Below are 25,335 nucleotides of genomic sequence, written 5' to 3' on the forward strand. Positions count from 1 at the left end.
TTTTATGGTAAGTTATAAGATATCAGTGCTGAAAGTGACAGCATTACTATGATGATAGAATAAACGCGTAAGAACAATAGATATGGTTTTACTGAATGCGTGAAGTATATTTGTGAAAATATTTCGACGAATGAGGTTGCGTGAAAGTGTAAACAGAAACCATCTTGTAAAACTATGTCCCATTTGAGCCGTTTTGGAAAAAGATGCTAATCTACGGCGGTTTTGTGATGGCCGCGATTAACTGTTCGTTTTTGAGCTTTTAAGAGCTTGTAGTCATATTTCCACATATTTGGCACCTACAACACAGCAGAGTAAGACATGGTAAACCTTTTTATACCAAATAACTGTAATGTGAATTTTGTTGCAATTCAACCTTTAATGATTTAAAGCTTCCTGTATCTATACTTCCTGTATCTACACTTCCTGTATCTACACTTCCTGTATCTACACTTCCTGTATCTACACAACTCACGTAAAAGTTACTAAATTTAAACATACAATTAATTTGTGGGGCAGCCAACTGCACTGTCAATCCAGAGTGATGTACTCCTACAAAGATTTGAGGTGAACTAATAGCTGTTCCATTTTTTATATTTTAAATGTTGTTACAAAACTGGTTACCTAGATTATTAAACCTCATGCACTGTTTATTTTCAGGCTCTTCTACTCAGCCATATTGTCACCATAATTCAAATCATTTTATGGTAAAAAAGCGTCTCCAAAGATTTTGAAGATCAGCACAATTTTAAAAAGGCAATTACCGATACTTGGTTTTGTATGTTTTAATAAACCAGGTGTGAAAATTATGTCAAAAATATAGAATTCTATTTCTGTTTCATTCAAAAATTTAAAAGCAGGCAATATTTTGAGTTTTGTAGCATCATACAAAAAACGGGGTAGACAAACATAAATTTAGTTTTAGTAAAAATTAAAAATAGTCAAACTTTTACAACCTATAAGTCATAAAATCTTTCCGCTATAATTATTTGTTAAATAAAAGAATATATGCAAATTTAAGCAGTGCCTAAATTATTTATCAAAGCACCTTCACAGTTTTGATTTATGTAGCCACACTATATGATGTGCTGCCTATAAGAAACAATGCCTATAGAAAATGCTGCCTATAAGAAATGCTGCCTATAAAAAACGCTGCCTATAAGAAATGCTGCCTATAAAAAATTCTGCTTATAAAAATGCTGCCTATAAGAAAGGCTGCCTATAAGAAATGTTGCCTATAAGAAACGCTGCTCATAAGAAATGCTGCCTATAAGAAATGTTGCCTATAAGAAATGCTGCCTATAAGAAAGGCTGCCTATAAGAAATGTTGCTTATAAAAAACGCTGCCTATAAGAAATGCTGCCTATAAGAAATGCTGCCTATAAGAAATGCTGCCTATAAAAAATACTGCTTATAAAAATGCTGCCTATAAGAAATGCTGCCTATAAAAAATGCTGCCTATAAGAAACGCTGCCTATAAGAAACCTGCCAGTAAGAAGTGCTGCTCATAAAAATGCTGCCTATAAGAAACAATGCCTATAAAATCGCTGCCTTTACAAAACATTGCCTGTAATAAACGGTGCCGCTAAGAATTGCCGCCAATAAGAAACACTGTCTAGGCTTTTTATAGAATATAAGCAATAGTGATATCACCACAGATCGGTAGAAATAAAATAGATAGAGGGGGCATAAAGCTATCGGAAGAAACAGATTTCTAAGCAACATCTCAAAATATTGATACTCTTTGGTATTGCTACTTCGTGCTGCCTTACGTCACGCTGTCGCAAATGACCTATCGGTTTAATGCTTCGATAGTAGACAAGTGAATCAGACATCCTCAGATGCCGAGCCCATGAGACAATCGCAATAGTATAATTTAATGAAAGCCAGTTGAGATCAATATATAAATATCACTTAATAACAGAAGAGGTGAGCGTGGTATGTCACTGAAACACTCTACAACCAAGTGACCGCTTCTCTCCTTCTAAACAAGTTCATTTCATTAAGTTACTTTTTGGAACACGAGAGGACAACAACGTAACACGACTACGAAACACCTCGGTAGAATTTTATTCGAGATCGACAAACAAAATAAAACACACAAATGTTGGTCGCATATTTGTTGACTTTATTTTCTCTCTGGAATGTAATGGAGCCGTTTGTTGTGCACATACCGTCTTCCCTGATAAAGAGGGTAGAAAGCTCAGACAGAACTGGCACTTTATATGTAGGACAAGGTAGGTATCGTCTGATCAGATCTGAAATAAAATGTATATACGTTATATGTTTATTTATTCTACATAAGTGGTTCAGACCTGAATAAGTGTGATATTCTACCATTGAGTACGTAATATTGAATTTAATTTATTTGTTATTTGTAATTGATTTAATTTATATTTTTATTATTCTATTCTTAAAGATGTGGATGAGTCAAACAGGTCGATTTAATAAAATTAAGACCAAATACTATGAATTTTAACTATTACAGACTTTTTCACTTCTACTTAGAAAACTGCAAGGTTTAACTTCCAATGTTATCGGTTAAATATAATGAAATGTTTGCACTACTTTCACATTGTAAGTTGAACGATCAGTGTTGGGGTGATTGTAAGTTGAGATTGGCCTGTGTTTCTGTATGGAGTAATGTCTCTTTTATTCAAATACAGTGGAACATCGGTTATCGACCAATTCGGTTTTCGACCAAAAGAATTGAGATTTGTTCGTCTCAGATCTCGAACATGAATTCAGCTCTCGACCAAACCGGAGCATGCGCATTAGAATTAAACGTTCGGAACAGCTCCGTAAACAGCACGGAAACATTTGTTAACAAAGGGAGAATCGAGTTACGTTTCATAAATTCTTTACAAAAGGAATGAACCATCTAAGATGACGTCTCTCTACTGAAGAGATTTGCTAGAGAGACAACTCCTCCAGTCGAGTTGCCCTAAATCTTTTTGGAGGAGGATTCTCCTTCAAAGATGTGAAGTAAACGTGCCATTGCTGTTTATATTATTTTTTTCACATGATTTTTGATGTAACTGATCTGTTGTATTTTTCGCTGTTTCGTTATCAATTTCTACAATTTTTTTTATTGGATCTTAACGTAGAATGTTTGCGATGCTTTAAGAGCAAAACATACAAAATGTTTACTTTTTGTTTTTGGTTTTCATCATCATAGATAGAAAATCTTTTATTAAAATTAAACACGATCTATATCTACCCGTTTTTATTTATCGTATGTAGTATACAGTACAGTGTATGGTGTAAAATAGTAAAAAATACTTTACCAAAGTTGTTATCTCGGCTTGGAACGGATTAAAATTTACATACATTAATTCTAATGAGAAAAATTGTTTCGGATCTCAAACAACCTTCTGGAAGGGATTATGTTCGAGAACCGAGGTTCCACTGTATATGGTATGTTGTATGTCTAGTCTAATCCTCCTATGCTTTGTAAGTGACAAAGTGGCATGTCAGTTTGTCCTAATTTTGACTTTATTCTGCTTTAGCAAGCCAAGCCAACATAAGGCTGACGACCTGTACATACTTGTCATTGACAAGTATGTACAGGTCATTTTTGGTTTACTGTAATGTACTTATTTGCTAGTCCAGGTTAGTTGTTTTAATTGATTTTTATTTATTGTTTTAAATTATTTTTATTGCCAATTTAAAAAGTGATCAACAAGTACCTATCAAATTTAAATGGTAAAATATACGAATAGATTAAATATGCCGTGGATGAAAAAGAGAGAATATGTATCAATGCTGACAGGGACTTTCCACATGGCTATTGTAGCTTTTGCGCCCCATAGTAGAGATATATTGAACGCTGATTGATATTGATATTCAATTGTCAAAATTAAAACGCCTCACATTCTTGACACAGTACAGCCTATAGTAGTCTTGAAGCCTCCTGGTACTAAAATATGCCTAGACATCCTTCTGACTGAGACAAACATGGAGGTCTCAAAGGAGTAGAATATACTACAGTTATTATATTCAAAGCAAGGAAATATCACATCCTATGTGACTGATGCTCAGTTGATGGAGGATTTCACCTAGTTTCCCATGTCCTACTATAACTACTGTCTCTCCGTTTTTCTGCTGCCTGATGGTCCAAGTAGTCACAAGGCACAATTGAACCTATTAAAACGCTTGTGTATAAATACGACACAATAGTAATGCATTGCTAATCATGAAAAGTGTTTCATCTAGTCAAGTTGGCAGTTGATATATATAATTATATATCACTTCATTAGATATTTATACATATTACTTTATTGGTTGATCTTAGAGTATCAATCAAAAATCCAGTAAAACTAAGTTTATATCCGTCGACAACATATCGGCCAAATTTAACATGATTCTTTAACATACATGTAACTGAAGTAAATTGGCGGGCTTTGTAGTATTAGTAGTAGGTATTAGTAGGGCTTTGTAGTAGTAGGCCTATCTTAATATTTAGTTGATCGTAAGAGTACACATTAGTCAATTATTTGTATCATTTTGATTGGTCAAAACTTGTGTCATGAGAAGATTACTCCTAAAAAATCAATGTCCTTGTTCTGTAACCGTGTATACGACCTGCCAGATTTTGGTGCCTTCCACACCTTATTATTACTTTGGGGTCAAAACTAAATGATGGCACAAAGTCTATACTTTAATAAACAGAATATAAAGCTTCTAACAATCCTACAAGAACAGCATACAAGAACAGACCTATGCTTACCATATGCATCACCTGATACTATCAAACATGAAATTATTTTATATATTATGTAAACATCTTTTATTATATCCTTCAACATAGCTATTGCATGTTTTTTTTGTTTTTTTTTTGCAGTTTTCATACAAAACAGTTTGTTGGCTAATTACCGTATCTTCCGAACTATTATCTGCTCTCCTATAGCCGCATCTGCTCTGTTTTTAAAAAACTGATAATAAAACAATACATAGGCCGCACTTTTTGTATAGGCCACAGAACTTATAACAGCGCTTCTTAACACGACAGCAACTTTGCTGGTTGAAACGGAACAGAAGCAATAGAAAATAAACATTATTTACTCAACTTCATTTCTGTGTAACGTCCGTGTGCTATTGAATAAACAATCGATTGTTTATTCATCTAGCCACGTCCGTGGCTAGATGAATAAACAATCGACGTCTGCTTCTTTGCGTTACTTTTCTTTAGCTTTGATTCTAATTCTGCGCGCCTAGCGGTGAAAGAAAAAGTACAGAATAGCCGCACCCTTATATAATTCGCATGGCTCAAAACATCTGAAAAAAGTAGCGGCTAATAGTCTATACGGTCTAGTACTAAGGAACTCTCAAGGGTTTCTAAACTTGGCACAGATTAAACCGCTAGGTCTATTTACTCTGTAGCACTAAAATAGCATGCTTATGACCTCATTTCATGCATACCATGTTTCTATCCAAACTTTGCTTATAAAACTAGGAGTTGTCTGCACAATGTCTATGTAGCACTAGGTACTAATTTACCGGCTAAAATTACTAAGTACTCAATTAGTTGTTTTGTATCTTAATTTATATTATCTACCTGGGTGCTATCGTCATAGCAACGATACTGGTTAAATGGCAATGAGAAGCTTTAACTGAGGAAAATCTGTTTGGAGCACATTTCTACAGTGTCTTGCTAGTAGATGAAGCGTATAATGTATCAAACAATATTTCACTATTATGGGATATAAGTTTTATGTTGCTTTTAGGTACGTGATATTGGTGCCTCAATCAAATATTTTCATCGCTGCACATGAATTCTTCACATTCATTCCACAATTTTCTACATTCGATTGTCGTTAAGGCCAAAAAGGATGTTGGGGGCCCGGAGGTTGGACTGACCTTTTACTTCCTCTTCCTCCTTAGGCGTAGTATTCATCTCTAGGGCCTGACATAAGTCCGACTTCATGGGCACACAAGATCACAACAAGTTTTCGCAACAGATTAAGCGATTACAACAGTTTACTACAACTATAGTCATGCATCATTCTCGACCAATCAAACTCCATGGTTGGTAGAGGGTCACAAAGGTTGATGTTTCAGAGCACCAGCATTCAAAAGTCTAATGGTTAAACCAGCCAATGCGCCTTTTTCATCATGTTTCGTGATCACCATTGTTAATAATTAGTTAATAGTTAAAAGTAATATTTTATATATTAATACTAGCTGTGCTACCCGGTGTTGCTCTGGTAATAGAAAAGTCTTTGGTCAGAAAATTGATTTCTATTTAACATATAACAACATTTGCCATTCTAACTTTCAAACTACATATCATGAGAGAAGTGTTTTGTCTTATAAACAATGAGAAGTGGTGAGAGTTGTGGTTAGGGGGGTAGAGTCTGGTGGGTAGAGTGTCAGACAGATGAATGGCAGGATCCGAGATCGAATCTTCTTCGGTATGGAATCTTTATTCCAAGATTTTAAGATCTGTAGCTGGACAATCAATCCTACAAATACACATACGACAAACTTTGAGAAATATATATATATACATTGTAGACTAGCTGAATGCCCGAAAAAGGTTTTACACAGATAATTTGTTTTTAATCAACATATGAAATATTTACCAATATAACTTTTAAATGAAGTTGTTTTGTTTATTTTTGCGTTATGTGTATTTATATGTATCGTGTTTATTTCTGTGTAATCCATCTTGCACCGGTCGCAGTGAATACTACAGATCTATACTGATTGCAATAGTCTTGTTGGCCATGCGAGTTCCAGCATGTTTTCACTCATATCGGCACACATTATTTTTCTGGTATGGCATCACGCATAACACTAACTGCAACTGTGAAAGATTGGTAGGGGTAATAAGTATGTGTGCTTAATTTATTCCCTAGTATAGCCTGTTGGGCAGCGTAGTGTATTAGATAAATGTCTTACTACAGAACTGGAGGTTGTGAGTTCTAATTTAGAACACAGCGGATTTTTCATTCTTAAAACTTATCTCTATAACTGGGCACGCACGCAGGCAGACAGATAAACATTGGAATTTATATATATAGCATGTTTGTTCGTTTGTTCATCCGCTGTGTGTCACGCTCCTCAACCAGGAAAATATTGCATTATGCAGGATTTGAACCTGTGGCCATAAGCTTCACCATCCAGCATGCTCTTATCTAACCAAATTTAACCAAGCATGTCCTTCTGTGGTTCCCCGCAGTAAGCAAATGTCAAACACTGAAGTACCTGCTCTGAAGTGTCAAACTTCATATCTTGTAACCAAATCTTTTTGCACCCTGATTATTTCTTGAGATGTAGAGGGTTTATTTTAGGCTAAAAACCTGTTTCTTTTTATTTGTTTATTATGGAAACTCATCTGATACTCTAGATGTAAATCAAGAGTAATTCAACCACAGTTCAGGATACTAGGTAGACCCTGACATAGAAAATCTGATCCAATCAGAGGCTTGTTTTGGCAACAAGGACAAATGTAACAATTTTGGTAAGGCAAGGATTCCTATGCTAACAATATAAACGACTATGTCCAGCATGCCGCCCACCATGTCTGACACCACTGCATTCAACCCGTCTATATACATCTGCATTTCTTGTGATTTCAGAGTTCAACAACTGCCCCCAGGCAGAACCATTTCCATGCAAAACTACTGACAAGTGCATATCCCTCAAGCATGTCTGTGATGGTAACTTTGACTGCCCAGATATGTGGGACGAGGATCAGGCCGTTTGCATAGCCTGTGAGTATTTGCTAGATGTGTCCATTATATTTATCAGTTAGTCTGCACAGCCTGTGAGTATTTGCTAGATGTGTCCATTATATTTATCATTAGTCTGCATAGCCTGTGATTATTTGCTAGATGTGTCCTTCTTATCTATCAGGTAGTCTGCATAGCCTGTGAGTATTTGCTAGATGTGTCCTTCTTTATCTATTAGGTAGTCTGCATAGCCTGAGAGTATTCACTAGATGGACTCTTCTTTATCTATCAAGTAGTCTGCATAGCCTGTGAGTATTTGCTAGATGGGTCCTTCTTTATTTATCAGGTATTCTGCACAGCCTGTGAGTATTTGCTAGATGGGTCCTTCTTTATCTATCAGGTAGTCTGCATAGCCTGTATTTGCTAGATGGGTCCATTATATTTATCAGTTAATCTGCATAGCCTGAAAGTATTCACTAGATGGGCTTTCCTTTATTTATCAGGTAGTCTGCATAGATGATGCATTCTTTGAAGTTTGTGTTATTACCAGCAAAGGTGATCCTGGGTTCCTACTATGGTGGAACAAATTAAACTTGGTACAGAATATTCTTAGGGGTATTTAATCTAGCAAACAATAGTTTAACACGAAGAAGATCTCACATCAAACTAACATTGTCAAACAGGAGTGACTGTAATTTTATATATGTGGAGGTTTGACTGTAACTTTGTATGTAGAGGTTTGACTGTAACTTTGTATGTAGAGGTTTGACTGTAACTTTATATGTAGAGGTTTGACTGTAACTTCATATGTAGAGGTTTTACTGTAACTTTGTATGCACAGGAGTGACTGTAATTTTATATATGTAGAGGTTTGACTGTAATTTTATATATGTAGAGGTTTGACTGTAACTTTGTATGTAGAGGTTTGACTGTAACTTTGTATGTAGAGGTTTTACTGTAACTTTGTATGTAGAGGTTTTACTGTAACTTTGTATGTACAGGTTTGACTGTAACTTTGTATGTGGAGGTTTGACTGTAACTTTGTATGTAGAGGCTTGACTGTAACTTTGTATGTAGAGGCTTGACTGTAACTTTGTATGTACATGAGTGACTGTAATTTTATATATGTGAAGGTTTGACTGTAACTTTGTATGTAGAGGTTTGACTGTAACTTTGTATGTAGAGGTTTGACTGTAACTTTGTATGTAGAGGTTTGAATGTAACTTTGTATGTAGAGGTTTGACTGTAACTAGATGTGTCAAATCAAGTTTGGTTATGCCACTGCGACTACAAAATGAGATTAATTCATCCTAATTTACCACTTAATTCATCCAATATATGTAACTCTTAATATAACTTTTATATTTTGTCATTTTTCATTTAGGCATCCGTAAGTAGCAATAAGTGTTTTTAAAAGCTTTTTAATTTTTTCTAAAATTGAGATTTAGCCATTTAAACTTAAGAAACCAAAATTGTCTTTTCCAGATCAAAGGGTGCCCGCCGAAGACCTCCTAAAATTTGTAAAACAACAGGCTAATTGGCTTGTACCCTCCTTCTTCAGCTCAGTTGTTCACAAACCACAGGATTTGGATAGGATTGCGTCAGCGCTGTCAACAAGTCCCAACATTCAAATTTTTCAGACCAAACTTCGCCTGAGTGATCAAGATACAAAGAAGTTTGAAGCAGCGCTAGTAGTATGTAGAGAGCAGATCTACACAAAAAAGTGACGGATCCAGCGGGGGGATAGAAAAAGGGGGTTGCGAATTAAATTGGCTAGGGGTGTAGATTGAATTGCGTGGAGTTGAATGAGATGTTGGGGTTTGGGGGGAAATTGTGGTGTAGAGTAGGGGGTTGAATTCGAGGGGGTATGGATCTGCTCCTGGCGTAATCGGCGGATTATCTGTGGATGAGTCATCCGATTAGTGGGGGTATGAGTCATCCAATTAAACGTGAATTATCGCGGGATTAGTCGGGGGAATCGTTGCGGATTAGTCGGCCGAATCGTCGCGGATTATCGGTGGATTAGTGGGGGTGAATATCTGGGACATCGAGGGCTGGTTGGTTTTCCGGAGTGGATCTCGCGGATTATCGAGGAGAGCGAGAGATTACCGGATGAGTGAGGGGGTTAATATCTGGGACACCGAGGGGTTGAATTTCTGGAGATTGTTATATATTTGAAACATTGAATATATATGAGAAAGTGTTTATGTACAAAGTTATTTTTTTGAAGATTTGATGTTTTTGTAATGTTGAAGCTCTTGAATGGTTAAGAATTTTAAGGATTTTATTTTCGGTTTTTTTTTGTATATATGTAAGATTGAAATTTGTTGGAGAAATTAATATGTTGAATGAAAGATCAGTTTTATTACAAAATTATTCACTTTAAAATTGAGAATTATTCCATGAAGTGGTAAAGCACCCATAGATCCTTTAATTAGATTAAACTAGTAGACTTGCAAGTTCCATGCACTGTGAGAGATCATCATGAGTAATCAGTACATTGAGAATTATTCCATGAAGTAGTAAAGCACCCATAGATCTTTTAATTAGATTAAACTAGTACACTTGCTAGTTCCATGCACTGTGAGAGATCATCATGAGTAATCAGTATATTGAGAACTATTCAATGAAATGGTAAAGAACCCATGGATTCATTAATTAGATTAAACTAGTAGACTTGCTAGTTCCATGCACCGTGAGAGATCATCATGAGTAATCAGTATATTGAGAACTATTCCATGAAGTGGTAAAGCACCCATGGATCCTTTAATTAGATTAAACTAGTAGACTTGCTAGTTCCATGCACCGTGAGAGATCATCATGGGTAATCAGTATATTGAGAATTATTCCATGAAGTGGTAAAGCACCCATAGATCTTTTAATTAGATTAAACTAGTAGACTCGCTAGTTCCATGCACCGTGAGAGATCATCATGAGTAATCAGTATATTGAGAATTATTCCATGAAGTGGTAAAGCACCCATGGATCCTTCAATTGGATTAAACTAGTAGACTTGCTAGTTCCATGCACCGTGAGAGATCATCATGAGTAATCAGTATATTGAGAACTATTCCATGAAGTGGTAAAGCACCCATGGATCCTTTAATTGGATTAAACTAGTAGACTTGCTAGTTCCATTCACCGTGAGAGATCATCATGAGTAATCAGTATATTGAGAATTATTCCATGAAGTGGTAAAGCACCCAAGGATCCTTTAATTAGATTAAACTAGTAGACTTGCTAGTTCCATGCACTGTGAGAGATCATCATGAGTAATCAGTATATTGAGAATTATTCCATGAAGTGGTAAAGCACCCATAGATCCTTTAATTAGATTAAACTAGTACACTTGCTAGTTCCATGCACTGTGAGGGATCATCATGAGTAATCAGTATATTGAGAATTATTCCATGAAGTGGTAAAGCACCCATGGATCCTTTAATTAGATTAAACTAGTAGACTTGCTAGTTCCATGCACTGTGAGGGATCATCATGAGTAATCAGTATATTGAGAATTATTCCATGAAGTGGTAAAGCACCAATAGATCCTTTAATTAAATTAAACTAGTAGACTTGCTAGTACCATGCACTGTGAGAGATCATCATGAGTAATCAGTATATTGAGAATTATTCCATGAAGTGGTAAGGATCCATAGATCCTTTAATTAGATTAAACTAGTAGACTTGCTAGTTCCATGCACTGTGAGGGATCATCATGAGTAATCAGTATATTGAGAATTATTCCATGAAGTGGTAAAGCACCAATGGATCCTTTAATTAGATTAAACTAGTAGACTTGCTAGTTCCATGCACTGTGAGAGATCATCATGAGTAATCAGTATATTGAGAATTATTCCATGAAGTACTAAAGCACCCATAGATCCTTTAATTAGATTAAACTAGTAGAGTTGCTAGTTCCATGCACTGCGAAAGATCATCATGAGTAATCAGTATATTGAGAATAACTCCATGAAGTGGTAAAGCAACCATGGATACTTTAATTAGATTAAACTAGTACACTTGCTAGTTCCATGCACTGTGAGAGATCATCATGAGTAATCAGTATATTGAGAGTTATTCCAGGAAGTTGTAAAGCACCCATGGATCCTTTAAATAGATTAAACTAGTAGACTTGCTAGTTCCATGCACCATGAGAGATCATCATGAGTAATCAGTATATTGAGAACTATTCCATGAAGTGGTAAAGCACCCATATATCCTTTAATTGGATTAAACTAGTAGACTTGCTAGTTCCATGCACTGTGAGAGATCATCATGAGTAATCAGTATATTGAGAGTTATTCCATGAATTGGTAAAGCACCCATGGATCCTCTAATTAGATTAAACTAGTAGACTTGCTAGTTCCATGCACTGTGAGAGATCATCATGAGTAATCAGTATATTGAGAATTATTCCATGAAGTGGTAAAGCACCCATGGATCCTTTAATTAGATTAAACTAGTAGACTTGCTAGTTCCATGCACCGTGAGAGATCATCATGAGTAATCAGTATATTGAGAATTATTCCATGAAGTGGTAAAGCACCCATAGATCCTTTAATTAGATTAAACTAGTAGACTTGCTAGTTTCAAGCACTGTGAAAGATCATCATGAGTAATCAGTATATTGAGAATTATTCCATGAAGTGGTAAAGCACCCATGGATCCTTTAATTGGATTAAACTAATAGACTTGCTAGTTCCATGCCATGTGAGGGATCATCATGAGTAATCATTATATTGAGAATTATTCCATGAAGTGGTAAAACACCATAGATCCTTTAATTGGATTAAACTAGTAGACTTGCTAGTTCCATGCACCGTGAGAGATCATCATGAGTAATCAGTATATTGAGAATTATTCCATGAAGTGGTAAAGCACCCATGGATCCTTTAATTAGATTAAACTAGTAGACTTGCTAGTTCCATGCACCGTGAGAGATCATCATGAGTAATCAGTATATTGAGAATTATTCCATGAAGGTGTAAAGCACCCATGTATCCTTTAGTTAGATTAAACTAGTACACTTGCTAGTTCCATGCACTGTGAGAGATCATCATGAGTAATCAGTATATTGAGAATTATTCCAGGAAATGGTAAAGCACCCATAGATCCTTTAATTAGATTAAACTAGTACACTTGCTAGTTCCATGCACTGTGAGAGATCATCATGAGTAATCAGTATATTGAGAATTATTCCATGAAGGTGTAAAGCACCCATGTATCCTTTAATTAGATTAAACTAGTAGACTTGCTAGTTCCATGCACTGTGAGAGATCATCATGAGTAATCAGTATATTGAGAGTTATTCCATGGAGTGGTAAAGCACCCATAGATCCTTTAATAAGATTAAACTAGTAGACTTGCTAGTTCCATGCACTGTGAGAGATCATCATGAGTAATCAGTATATTGAGAATTATTCCATGAAGTGGTAAAGCACCCATGGATCCTTTAAATAGATTAAACTAGTAGACTTGCTAGTTCCATGCACTGTGAGGGATCATCATGAGTAATCAGTATATTGAGAATTATTCCATGAAGTGGTAAAGCACCAATAGATCCTTTAATTAGATTAAACTAGTAGACTTGCTAGTTCCATGCACTGCGAAAGATCATCATGAGTAATCAGTATATTGAGAATTATTCCATGAAGTGGTAAAGCACCAATAGATCCTTTAATTAGATTAAACTAGTAGACTTGCTAGTTCCATGCACTGCGAAAGATCATCATGAGTAATCAGTATATTGAGAATTATTCCATGAAGTAGTAAAGCACCCATAGATCCTTTTATTAGATTAAACTAGTAGAGTTGCTAGTTCCATGCACTGTGAGAGATCATCATGAGTAATCAGTATATTGAGAATTATTCCATGAAGTGGTAAAGCACCCATGGATCATTTAATTAGATTAAACTAGTAGACTTGCTAGTTCCATGCACTGTGAGGGATCATCATGAGTAATCAGAATATTGAGAATTATTCCATGAAGTGGTAAAGCACCCATGGATCATTTAATTAGATTAAACTAGTAGACTTGCTAGTTCCATGCACTGTGAGGGATCATCATGAGTAATCAGAATATTGAGAATTATTCCATGAAGTGGTAAAGCACCCATAGATCCTTTAATTAGATTAAACTAGTAGACTTGCTAGTTCCATGCACTGACACTGAACTACTTGGGAGACTAAATGAGTCAGAGCTGATAACAAATCCAATTGATAAAATTCTGAAATAAGTATATCTTGAAGTGGTGTTCGAGATTTTGCAAATGCTCTATTCAGTTATAAGTCGAAGTTACAGATTATGATTCACCATTCATAAAATGAAGGTAGGTTTGCGCAATAAGATAGACAGACTATAGGCGACATCACGTGACTTGAGGTAGGACGAGAGTTCAGTTATGGTTGTAAAGGCAAAGCCATTACGTAAACAGAAGTAGGTGCGTACGCTTGCTGATCCAATCATTAGCTGCATCCTATACATCAACAATGGTAGAGCACGTGCTTTTGTTTACGTTTTGACTACAACAATACGGTGGACTGCTCGAGTCGTTATTAGTTAATAACAGAGAATGTACGTATCGCCTCTACCCTATCTATCTCATTGGGTTGATGTAATTTTCCTGTTCATCAAGAAGAGATGAATCTTAAAATGGAATCCAAAACTTGAAAAACTTCTCAGTTGCTATCTATATGATGTAACCAATGACAAAAGCTGAACGACAAACGAATTGAATATTTCGAATAATTACAAAAAAAATTCACTCATTCAAATATTCCCCCAACTAATCCAAATAACACCAGAATCTACTCGCATCACATTCTAACTGATATCTTCAAAATATGGAAAAGACTGTGAAGTGATATATAACACACAATCTTTCGATAAAATCATGACAAAATACTTTTGGTAAAGAGAACCCTGTTATCATTCATCAATCTTTGAGAGAATAAATGATACATACTACATTTATTCAAAACAATACATATATTCATTTTCTTTATATTCTCTTCAAAACGAATACTTACCTATACCTACCTTAGTACAATTCCTCCATCTGTCCATTGGGCCTTCTTTTTTTTGCTCATCCCTCTATTTACTGGGCAAGAGACTGTTATGGAATGGTTAAGCCAAACCAAACAGGAGAATTCCATAGGCAAGCCTAGGAAAACAGTCAGGTCGAAAGCCAAGGCGCTTGTCCACACGACAGCCTGAACACAGCGACACTCAACGAACTTAATCGCGAGTAGCCGGCTAACAGAATTCTAGCTGAAGCATACAAGCCTTATGGTATCAACGCTCGATTGCCCCAAAATCTCAATCTGTATATAAGTAGGCATCAGGAGCAGGACTAAGTGATGAAAAGGAAAATTACACTGAGCAAGCTTCTTATACAGGGTATTGAAGAATAGTGGCGTATCCAACAGAATCAATGAAGCGAAAATAGTAAACAGATTTTCGCGAAATTGAATTTCGCAAAAGTGAATTTCGCAAAATTACACATTATATATATATTATATAGTCAACTTTCGCAAAATTGAATTTCGCGAAATTCAATTTCGCGAAATTACACATTATATATATTATATAATCAACTTTCGCGAAATTGAATTTCGCGAAAGTGAATTTCGCGAAATTGGATTTCGCGAAATTACACATTATATATATTATATAGTCAACTTTCGCTAAATTGAATTTCGCGAAAGTGAATTTCGCGAAATTGAATTTCGCGAAATTACACATTATATAGTCAACTTTCGCGAAATTGAATTTCGCGAAAGTGAATTTCGCGAAATTGGATTTTCGCGAAATTACACATTGTTTATATATTATATAGTCAACTTTCGCGAAATTGAATTTCGCGAAAGTGAATTTCGCGAAATTACACATTATATATATATTATATAGTCAACTTTCGCGAAATTGAATTTCGCGAAATTGAATTTCGCGAAAGTGAATTTCGCAAAAATTACACATTATATATATTATATAGTCAACTTTCGCGAAATTGAATTTCGCGAAAGTGAATTTCGCGAAATTACACATTATATATATATTATATAGTCAACTTTCGCGAAATTGAATTTCGCGAAATTGAATTTCGCGAAAGTGAATTTCGCGAAATTACACATTATATATATATTATATAGTCAACTTTCGCGAAATTGATTTTCGCGAAATTGAATTTCGCGAAAGTGAATTTCGCAAAAATTACACATTATATATATTATATAGTCAACTTTCGCGAAATTGAATTTCGCGAAAGTGAATTTCGCGAAATTGAATTTCGCGAAATCTGTTTATATATATCATTAGGTCACAAAATTAATGAACCACGACAACACTTCTACTTGTTATAAAACCTTCGAGTGAATATGCCTTTTCAATTCAGTTCATAACTTCACAATGAGTACCAGAGACAACAGAAAAAGGATATTTCAAGAACGATTACAATGTGCAGATAAATGTGTGAAGCGATGGGGTTACTGCTCTCATGGAATGGAAATAAGCGACCGGAAGCGAAAAGCTTGTCGATTTCTCTTACGTGAAAAGTTCTATCAAGATCTCAACGAAAGATTACGGTTTACAGTAAGTACTACAAATTCAATCTAGATGTTATGTAGGAATGTTACAATGAATCTTCTCTTCTGAGTAGTAACTATGTGTTCTAGGCTGATTGTATTCATTGCAATTGCAAACTCCAATATCTTAGCAAAGTGTATGTTATATCCCTACTCAGATTAAAACAGATGAATTTGGTTCTTCGGAGTTAATTGAATGAGTTGGTTTGAATGTATATTGTAGTCTGACTGTAATCAATGCTATTGTAGATTCCCATATCTCACCAGCAAAATGGATATATCCCTAAACATACTCGGAAAAGGATGGAAGAATTTGCTTCTTCAGTAAGTATTACATGTATTTATTTCCTTAGTTGAACTGAATGAACTAATTTGTCTGAATGTTTTAGTTTTACTATAAGTCCTATTTTGTCATAGTCTGTCTGTATGTCCTATTGGGATAATCTTTCAGAAATATTGTTGAATTTCATAGTACGTGAAGTTGAGTCCTCGGAAGCTCCAATAACATAATACAAATGTATTTTCTTTTAAAAAGTGGTGGATCCATAACAGTGGTGGATAATTTCAGAATTTATGAAGTTTACAATCGAAGTGAATAATAAGAGGTTCTTACTTTAACCGAATTATCTAATCAGTCTGTAAACCCTATCGAGATTATCGAGCTCCAACTGACTTTATATACCATCCCTTCCGTAGCTCATCTCCTATATCATACTACCACTCAATATATATTCGAGTTCTAAAAATAACGTATAATTCCATTGCAGACACGTCATTCTCATTCGGGAACGGCAAAGAAAGAGAAGACGTACGAACGCCAACGCTCTCGCAAACCGTCCGCCAACCCGCCGCCACCGAGCTCCCCATCAACCCCTAAAACGGCCCGGAAGGATGTAGTAGTCATGGGACATGAAGAAGCAAGCAGATTTTACGAGAGTTCGGCACAATGCAAAAAGGATCCTGCTATCATAGCTATTTCCGATGACGATGAGTGATTGATGAACAACTCGATACAAACTTCGTTTTAAAGATTGTACATGAACATTTTCTTATATATATATTCAATGTTTCATTTATACTATATTATCTTTATTGTGACCTATCTACTTGAACATTTTCATATATTTCAAGTTAAACATAAACTATTTTATTTTTATTGAAACGAAATGATGATGGAAATAATGAATAATACATATAAATATATCTTTTAAAGTGAATAATTTTGTAATAAAACTGATCTTTCATTCAACATATTAATTTCTCCAACAAATTTCAATCTTACATATATACAAAAAAAAACCGAAAAAAAAATCCTTAAAATTCTTAACCATTCAAGAGCTTCAACATTACAAAAACATCAAATCTTCAAAAAAATAACTTTGTACATAAACACTTTCTCATATATATTCAATGTTTCAAATATATAACAATCTCCAGAAAATCAACCCCTCAGTGTCCCAGATATTAACCCCCTCACTCATCCGGTAATCTCTCGCTCTCCTCGATAATCCGCGAGATCCACTCCGGAAAACCAACCAGCCCTCGATGTCCCAGATATTCACCCCCACTAATCCACCGATAATCCGCGACGATTCGGCCGACTAATCCGCAACGATTTCCCCGACTAATCCCGCGATAATCCACGTTTAATCGGATGACTCATACCCCCACTAATCGGATGACTCATCCACAGATAATCCGCCGATTACGCCAGGAGTGGATCCATACCCCCTCGAATTCAACCCCCTACTCTACACCACAATTTCCCCCCAAACCCCAACATCTCATTCAACTCCACGCAATTCAATCTACACCCCTAGCCAATTTAATTCGCAACCCCCTTTTTCTATCCCCCGCTGGATCCGTCACTTTTTTGTGTAGATCTGCTCTCTACATACTACTAGCGCTGCTAGCTGTCAGAGGTAGGCCGTCTTCCATATGTCTAACATGGAAGCCTTTATAATGAACCTACACAAAACTTTTGTAGATTTTATCAGAAAGTATCGATATTTTATATGATTTGCAAGTGTTTTTGATGTTTGATGTGATCTGACTGCCAGGATGTTTCAAGGTTGAAATCAATAAAACATGATCAAGATTCAAACCCTCGGATCAAGTGAAAGTGTGATTATGAATGTCTGTAATTGCAAAGAGGCTGACAGAATAGAGACCTGTGAAACATCAACTTGAATGCAACAGCCGATATCAACACAGACTCTAATTGGTCATATTTAAAAGTTGAACATAATTCACAATTAGTGCTGGAAAATGCTTTTAAAATGTTGATTTATGAGATTAGGAAGGTAGCAGTGAAAATGTTTGAAATTTCTATCACTCTATTATTGTATTTGAGTAGCCAGTGTTCCCATTAATTATTTTAATTTACAATTGTATTCATAAGTTGATGTAAATCACCACATCATACTGTAAAAGTAATAATTATAAACTTGGAGGTGTGACACAACAATTTTAGAAAATTCAAGGTTTAACATTTATTTTACGTTCTTGTCAAAACTAAGCATTTTTCTAAGAGCACACTTTTTACGCTGTCTATACTGTTGTTCACTAGTCAAATGCCTGCTAATAGAATAATTATCTAATGAATTGGAGTAATTTATCTGGAAAGCTAGATCTGTACTAAAATCTTTACTAAAATCTTTACAAAAACAATACCTGTTTATTGGGCCAGCTTCACAATCGTTACGCGTGAGTATTTTAACCAATGCAATGACTGTTTGCCCAATGGATCCGTTGCATTCCGTGTAGCTTAATGGTTAAGTATGCCGCTCCTAGATCTCGAGATCTCGAGATCAAATCCAGTGATGTACAGAGTTTTCTTCGTTAGATTTTATGTGGTACTGGACACAGGGACAAACAAAAGACAAACACTGAAATTTATATATATACAGATGTAGATGTATATTTGTACTGGAAGGTTAAAAGATTAGACTGGTATCATACATGCAATCTAGCAAAAGAAAATTTTTGCAGCTTAAATAATATTTAAATTAATTTGATATATATGATCAATAAGAAGAATCCGCAACTATGCTATGGGTATAATGTGTGCTAGGAACTATAGATTAGTTATCTAAAACAAGGTTCCATAAAACACTCTCTTCTATAATACTGAAATAGCAATAGTACTTTACGAAACACAGAACATGTATCAGTTAGTCACACTTGCTGTTGACCTTATTGTAATATTGCTAACACTGTTACAATGTTAACAATACGCATGCGTCATAGACTCGTATCAATCATCGTAATCTCGTATCATCAGACCTGACAACTACCTAAATAAACTTTAGGTAAGAATTGTGACCGTGTCACAACACTGCAGTATGGATAGATCAATAATGTCCTATATCTCATCCATAATTCAACACTTCTTCATTGAACACTAGTTAGTGAAGGTCTCCCGGCAAATATGACTGCAAGATAGTATCTTGAAGATACCCTATAAGCTTTTCTGTGATGGAAACATGTGGGTATTTTTATATTGAGTTGTCTTCTCTTTCATTCAGAGCTTGTTAAAATGAGCAGACACTTTAGTATGTCACAGTTTAAATTCATCTTAGATATATTGAAGCCTATTATGTGATAAATATGTAATTATTACATTTGTGGTTAATTTCTGCACACGCTAACTGGCTGTTTCCTTGTTTGTGATGGTTGCTCTCACCTTGCGCTGAGGTGAGTTGATCAGATACGTTGCTTGCGTAATAGGCTTTTAGGTAATTAAGGTTGTTTCTTTGTTTGATAGTGGCTTCTTTCATTCTCTGCATGGGTTGTGATGGACTTGCTCTGTTTAGAGGGCCAGAATTGGTCGTTTTGTGGTCAACGGCGGCATGCATTCAGAGTCTCTGGCTTTGGTAAAGTTTTTGCCACCTTCGACTACCAGATACCTTCAACTACCAGATACCTTCAACTACCAGATACCTTCAACTACCAGATGCCTTCAACTACCAGATACCTTCAACTACCAGATACCTTCAACTACCAGATACCTTCAACTACCAGATACCTTCAACTACCAGATACCTTCAACTACCAGATACCTTCAACTACCAGATACCTTCAACTATCAGATACCTTCAACTACCAGATACCTTCAACTACCAGATACCTTCAACTACCAGATACCTTCAACTACCAGATACCTTCAACTACCAGATACCTTCAACTACCAGATACCTTCAACTACCAGATACCTTCAACTACCAGATACCTTCAACTACCAGATACCTTCAACTACCAGATACCTTCAACTACCAGATACCTTCAACTACCAGATACCTGCTAGGCTGTAATGAAGGTCTCAGAGCAAATTAAGTAAGTTGATGGGAGTACATTCACCACAAAAGGTTGTTTCCCTGTCAACCATGAATTTTCAAAATGTCCAAGGTCAAAAGGTTGTTTCCCCCAATGTATCGCTAATATATACATAGTAGTAGTAATAGTATAACAAAGATACATGTCTTTGGTATATATATTATGTAGTGGTTTTATTACTTTGTGTTGCAGGCAAGGTTGATTGATCGAAAGGTTGAGTCATGAGTTAAACCTGTTTTGTTTGAAGTGGCTAATTGTGATAAAAATAAGTAACATAACATTAAAAATTTCATCCTTTGAGCAGTACAATTAGTCTAAAACTGTAAATGATGAAAAGCCAACACCGTGTAGCAGGCTGTACGCTACCATTTCACAATGTAGGCCTACACGTATGTAGCATTGTACACGCCATTTAAATAACAAGTCCCAGGTAGCGAATGGGACCAATGTCAATATTGCTATATTAATACTGACCAATATGTCACTATCACCACCCAGAATTGTACTAAAGACATTACGACAAAGTTTAACTCATCTCTCTATCAAGAGAATTAATTTCTCATAGCTCAATAAACACAGTTATTGACATGTGTTGGTATGTATAAGACTAACAACTTCAAAAATACATACGCTTGTGTTTTGCTTTATAACTCGAGAAAATGTGGTTTTCACTTCAAAAACAGATTTTGCTTTGTTGCGCATAAATGGCTGTCAAATCACCATGGTTGCCATCACCAATCACCATAGTCTACTCGAGTTAAATTTATATGCAGTATTTGTAAAGAATTGATAGGTGTGTGTTAACACGATTTACTATAAAAAATACATTTTTATAGTAATTTCATACATTACAGAATTCATTATGAATTCATGTAATGTACATATACAATATATGAACATGTATTGAATTGGCAGGATGAATGTGCAAAACACATTCATCATGTCGATCATTGTTTGGTGTACAAAAAGAATTCAAATGGCGTAGTACTCTGGCTCTCAGCTTAAGCAACAGGAAAGGACATCTTTCTAACATTTCATGTAGAATTATACCCTCCATGAGGAGGGTGTAAAAAATTAGTCTATAGACTCATTGTAATGTTCCTCTCCACGGAAATCTTTAGTAAAAGGCTTTTTTAAGTTAAAGCACAACAAAAAACAACTTGTGTTATGGTCTAACCCTTCGCATTAAAGTAATTGAATTAGATTAATGCAGGATGATGTTACCGTAACCCGCCCAAAGTAGGGAGTCGAACCCCAATCACCCTCTTCACTTTGTCTTGGGAGCCACGAGATTATGAACTCAAACTAATAATGACAACGAGTTGAGTAAAACGAAAAGGAACTGAGTATTTAAAGTTGAGACAAGCTGGTGAAACTAATCGAGAGGAGATAAATCTACGCAAAGTGGTGACATTCCGCTGCAGCCATACTGCCATGCACCGAGCATGAGGGTTTCGAAGCCCAAGCAGAGATTGTCAAAGGTGAATCGAGTGGCTCCGAGGAGAAGTGGACATTAATTTAGCAACTTGGCCTGATATCTGCTGCAAGCAGCCTCCTTTGTTTCTGTGAATCACATCGTTTCTAACTCTCCAAATTATGCAGTTCGTTGAGAAGATAAGAGAGCGAGCTTTAGTAGCGGCCCTTTTCGAGGCTGATTTTTGTAATACACCTGCTAGCCAATCCACTACATTGGCGTCATCATTGGTTATGAGACCTGTGACAAAAAGATGTCTCACGACTTTTTTCCTTACTTCTTTCAAAGACTCACAATGAAAGAACAGATGCTCAGGGGTTTCAAGGGAGTTTCCCTTACATATGTGGCAGTTAAAAGATGCAGCCGGCAAAGAGGCGTGCCATGACGAGAGAACTGAGCCTGTTGTCAGGCAGCCCGTGACAACTCTCCATGCAAAATCACTTAGCTTGGAGCTGATATATGGATCATGTACTGACTGCCACAGCTGGGCTTCATTTGTCAGTTGCATGGCACTTGTGTAATTCGGGTGTTTTATTGGACAAAAGGAGGGAATGTCTTTGTCTCTTTCTAACATGTGATCTAGCATCTGTTTAACTGTGGGGAGGACATTTTTACCAAACAAGTCCTTTATTTTTCCAGAATGATCTTGAACTTTTTGTACTGATCTACCAACTGCGGCGCTGTTGGCCCTTCGTTTAAAACAATTTTGTCTGGGAATAGAGGTCTAAGATATCGTGCCGCGTGGTATCTTACCAACTGGCTTACAGGGTGATCCCGCTGCATTGCCACTCTTTGCAAAGTCGAGTGCAGACAGAGACATCTCGCCCTGTATAGAACATGGTCGAGCCCCCACCCGCCTTTCTCTTTGGGCAAGAAAAATACCTCCTGTTTCACTCTTTGAGCGACCAGTGGGTACCACAAAAATTGAAAGCTGTGCTTTCTCAACGAGGTCACTGACTGTTTATCAGGCAGGTAGATGGAAGATAAATAGTAATTGTAATAGCATTGTAATGTTCCTCTCCACGGAATCTTTAGTAAAAGGCTTTTTTTAAGTTAAAGCACAACAAATAAAACTTGTATTATGGTCTAACCCTTCGCATTAAAGTAATTGAATTAGATTAATGCAGGATGATGTTACCGTAACCCGCCCAAAGTAGGGAGTCGAACCCTAATCACCCTCTTCACTTTGTCTTGGGAGCCACAAGATTATGAAATCAAACTAATAATGACAACGAGTTAAGTAAAACGAAAAGGAACTGAGTATTTAAAGTTGAGACAAGCTGGTGAAACTAATCGAGAGGAGATAAATCTACGCAAAGTGGTGACATTCCACTGCGGCCATACTGCCATGCACCGAGCATGAGGGTTTCGAAACCCAAGCGGAGATTGTCAAAGGTGAATCGAGTGGCTCCGAGGAGAAGTGGACATTAATTTAGCAACTTGACCAGATATCTGCTGCAAGCAGCCTCCTTTGTTTCTGTGAATCACATCGTTTCTAACTCTCCAAATTATGCAGTTCGTTGAGAAGATAAGAGAGCGAGCTTTAGTAGCGGCCCTTTTCGAGGCTGATTTTTGTAATACACCCGCTAGCCAATCCACTACATTGGCGTCATCATTGGTTATGAGACCCGTGACAAAAAGATGTCTCACAACTTTTTTCCTTACTTCTTTCAAAGACTCGCAATGAAAGAACAGATGCTCAGGGGTTTCAAGAGAGTTTCCCTTACATATGTGGCAGTTAAAGGATGCAGCCGGCAAAGAGGCGTGCCATGACGAGAGGACTGAGCCTGTCGTCAGGCAGCCCGTGACAACTCTCCATGTAAAATCACTTAGCTTGGAGCTGATATATAGATCATGTACTGACTGCCACAGCTGGGCTTCATTTGTCAGTTGCATGGCACTTGTGTAATTCGGGTGTTTTATTGGACAAAAGGAGGGAATGCCTTTGTCTCTTTCTAACATGTGATTTAGCATCTGTTTAACTGTGGAGAGGAAATTTTTACCAAACAAGTCCTTTGTTTCTTCCAGAATGATCTTGAACTTTTTGTACTGATCTATCAAATGAGGCGCCGTTGGCCTTTCGTTTAAAACGATCTTGTCTGGGAATAGAGGTCTAAGATATCGTGCCGCGTGGTACCTTACCAGCTGGCTTACAGGGTGATTCCGCTGCGTAAGGTTTTTATTTTTAGAAAGAAAAATTTTTAGACCCTACTACTCGCAAACGGTTGAAGATCAAGTGCTATATATGTACCAGCACAGCATTATTATTTGTTGTTTAACAATTTTTTCCAAAATATTGTTTTTTATATATAAAGTAATTTCAAATAAAGAACACTAAAAAATGTGAAGTACAAAAAATAGTGCCAAGTTTCAGTTTAATAACAATACAGGGGAGACAAAGGAAAAAGAAAAATTAGAAAATACTGAGCAAACAACTCCTAAGAAATTCTCTATGCGAGAACTGGGTATTTATTCAATTTTCTTTGTTGCTGATGAGTTATCTAGTGAACTCACTTAGACAATGTTTGGTGCTAATTTACTTTCTAGCTTTATAGTAATTCTATAGGCAGGTCAACATCATCAAAACCTATTATGTAATAAATATCCAATAATAACTTTTGTGGTTATTTTCTGCACACGCTGACTGGCTGTTTCTTTGTTTGTGGCATTGTTTTACTTCGCGCTGAGGTGAGTTGGCCAGATGCATTACATAATATGTAATCTCATAGATAATTAATTGAAGTTCCTCATACAAACATAGCGGGTTAGCTGAATTATGTGAACATACTCAACTGCCCTTATTCTGATAACATGATAATTTAAATATAATGTTGTGAATCTCAAAAATTTTATTTTATTATCGTATTATCTCTATGACAATGTAACCAAACCACGATATCAAATAGTTGCATAACAATCTCAAATCCATTTTCAAATACTAGAACAAATGGTACAGTTGTCAAAAAATTTACTCATTTGCTAGGTCAAGGTCATAAATTATTAGAAAAATGATCATCTTGCTAATAAAACTAATAATACTAACAGTAAGAAATCTCACTAAACAATATGATTCTAGCACAAAGAGGAATACAAAGAAACTGTTGGAATATTGCTTCTAGAGTCCTCGCTAATATCTCTTTATCATTCCAGAGTCTATCAGATTCTTGAATACTATTTGTACCTCCGTCCACGAGTCAGGGTTCATGCCATAACTCTCCAAGCTCTGTACATCATTACCTACAGTCACAAACTCAGACTATCAGTACGTG

General features: G+C 36.1%; 2 protein-coding genes across 2 annotated transcripts in view; both read left to right on the forward strand.

Moving 5' to 3' along the window:
• The window catches only part of LOC137396932 (uncharacterized), a 133,941-nt gene that overhangs the window by 84,452 nt on the left and 24,154 nt on the right, over positions 1-25,335 (forward strand). The gene's annotated exons all lie outside the window — the stretch shown is intronic.
• The window catches only part of LOC137396651 (paramyosin-like), a 66,978-nt gene that overhangs the window by 25,433 nt on the left and 16,210 nt on the right, over positions 1-25,335 (forward strand). Inside the window, exons 3-4 of the mRNA XM_068082968.1 lie at positions 7,581-7,715; positions 9,159-9,367. Coding sequence (XP_067939069.1) covers positions 7,581-7,715; positions 9,159-9,367 — 344 coding nt within the window. The remainder of the gene's footprint in view (positions 1-7,580; positions 7,716-9,158; positions 9,368-25,335) is intronic.

Source organism: Watersipora subatra, chromosome 5 (genome assembly GCF_963576615.1).
Source record: "Watersipora subatra chromosome 5, tzWatSuba1.1, whole genome shotgun sequence".
Lineage (NCBI taxonomy): Eukaryota > Metazoa > Bryozoa > Gymnolaemata > Cheilostomatida > Watersiporidae > Watersipora > Watersipora subatra.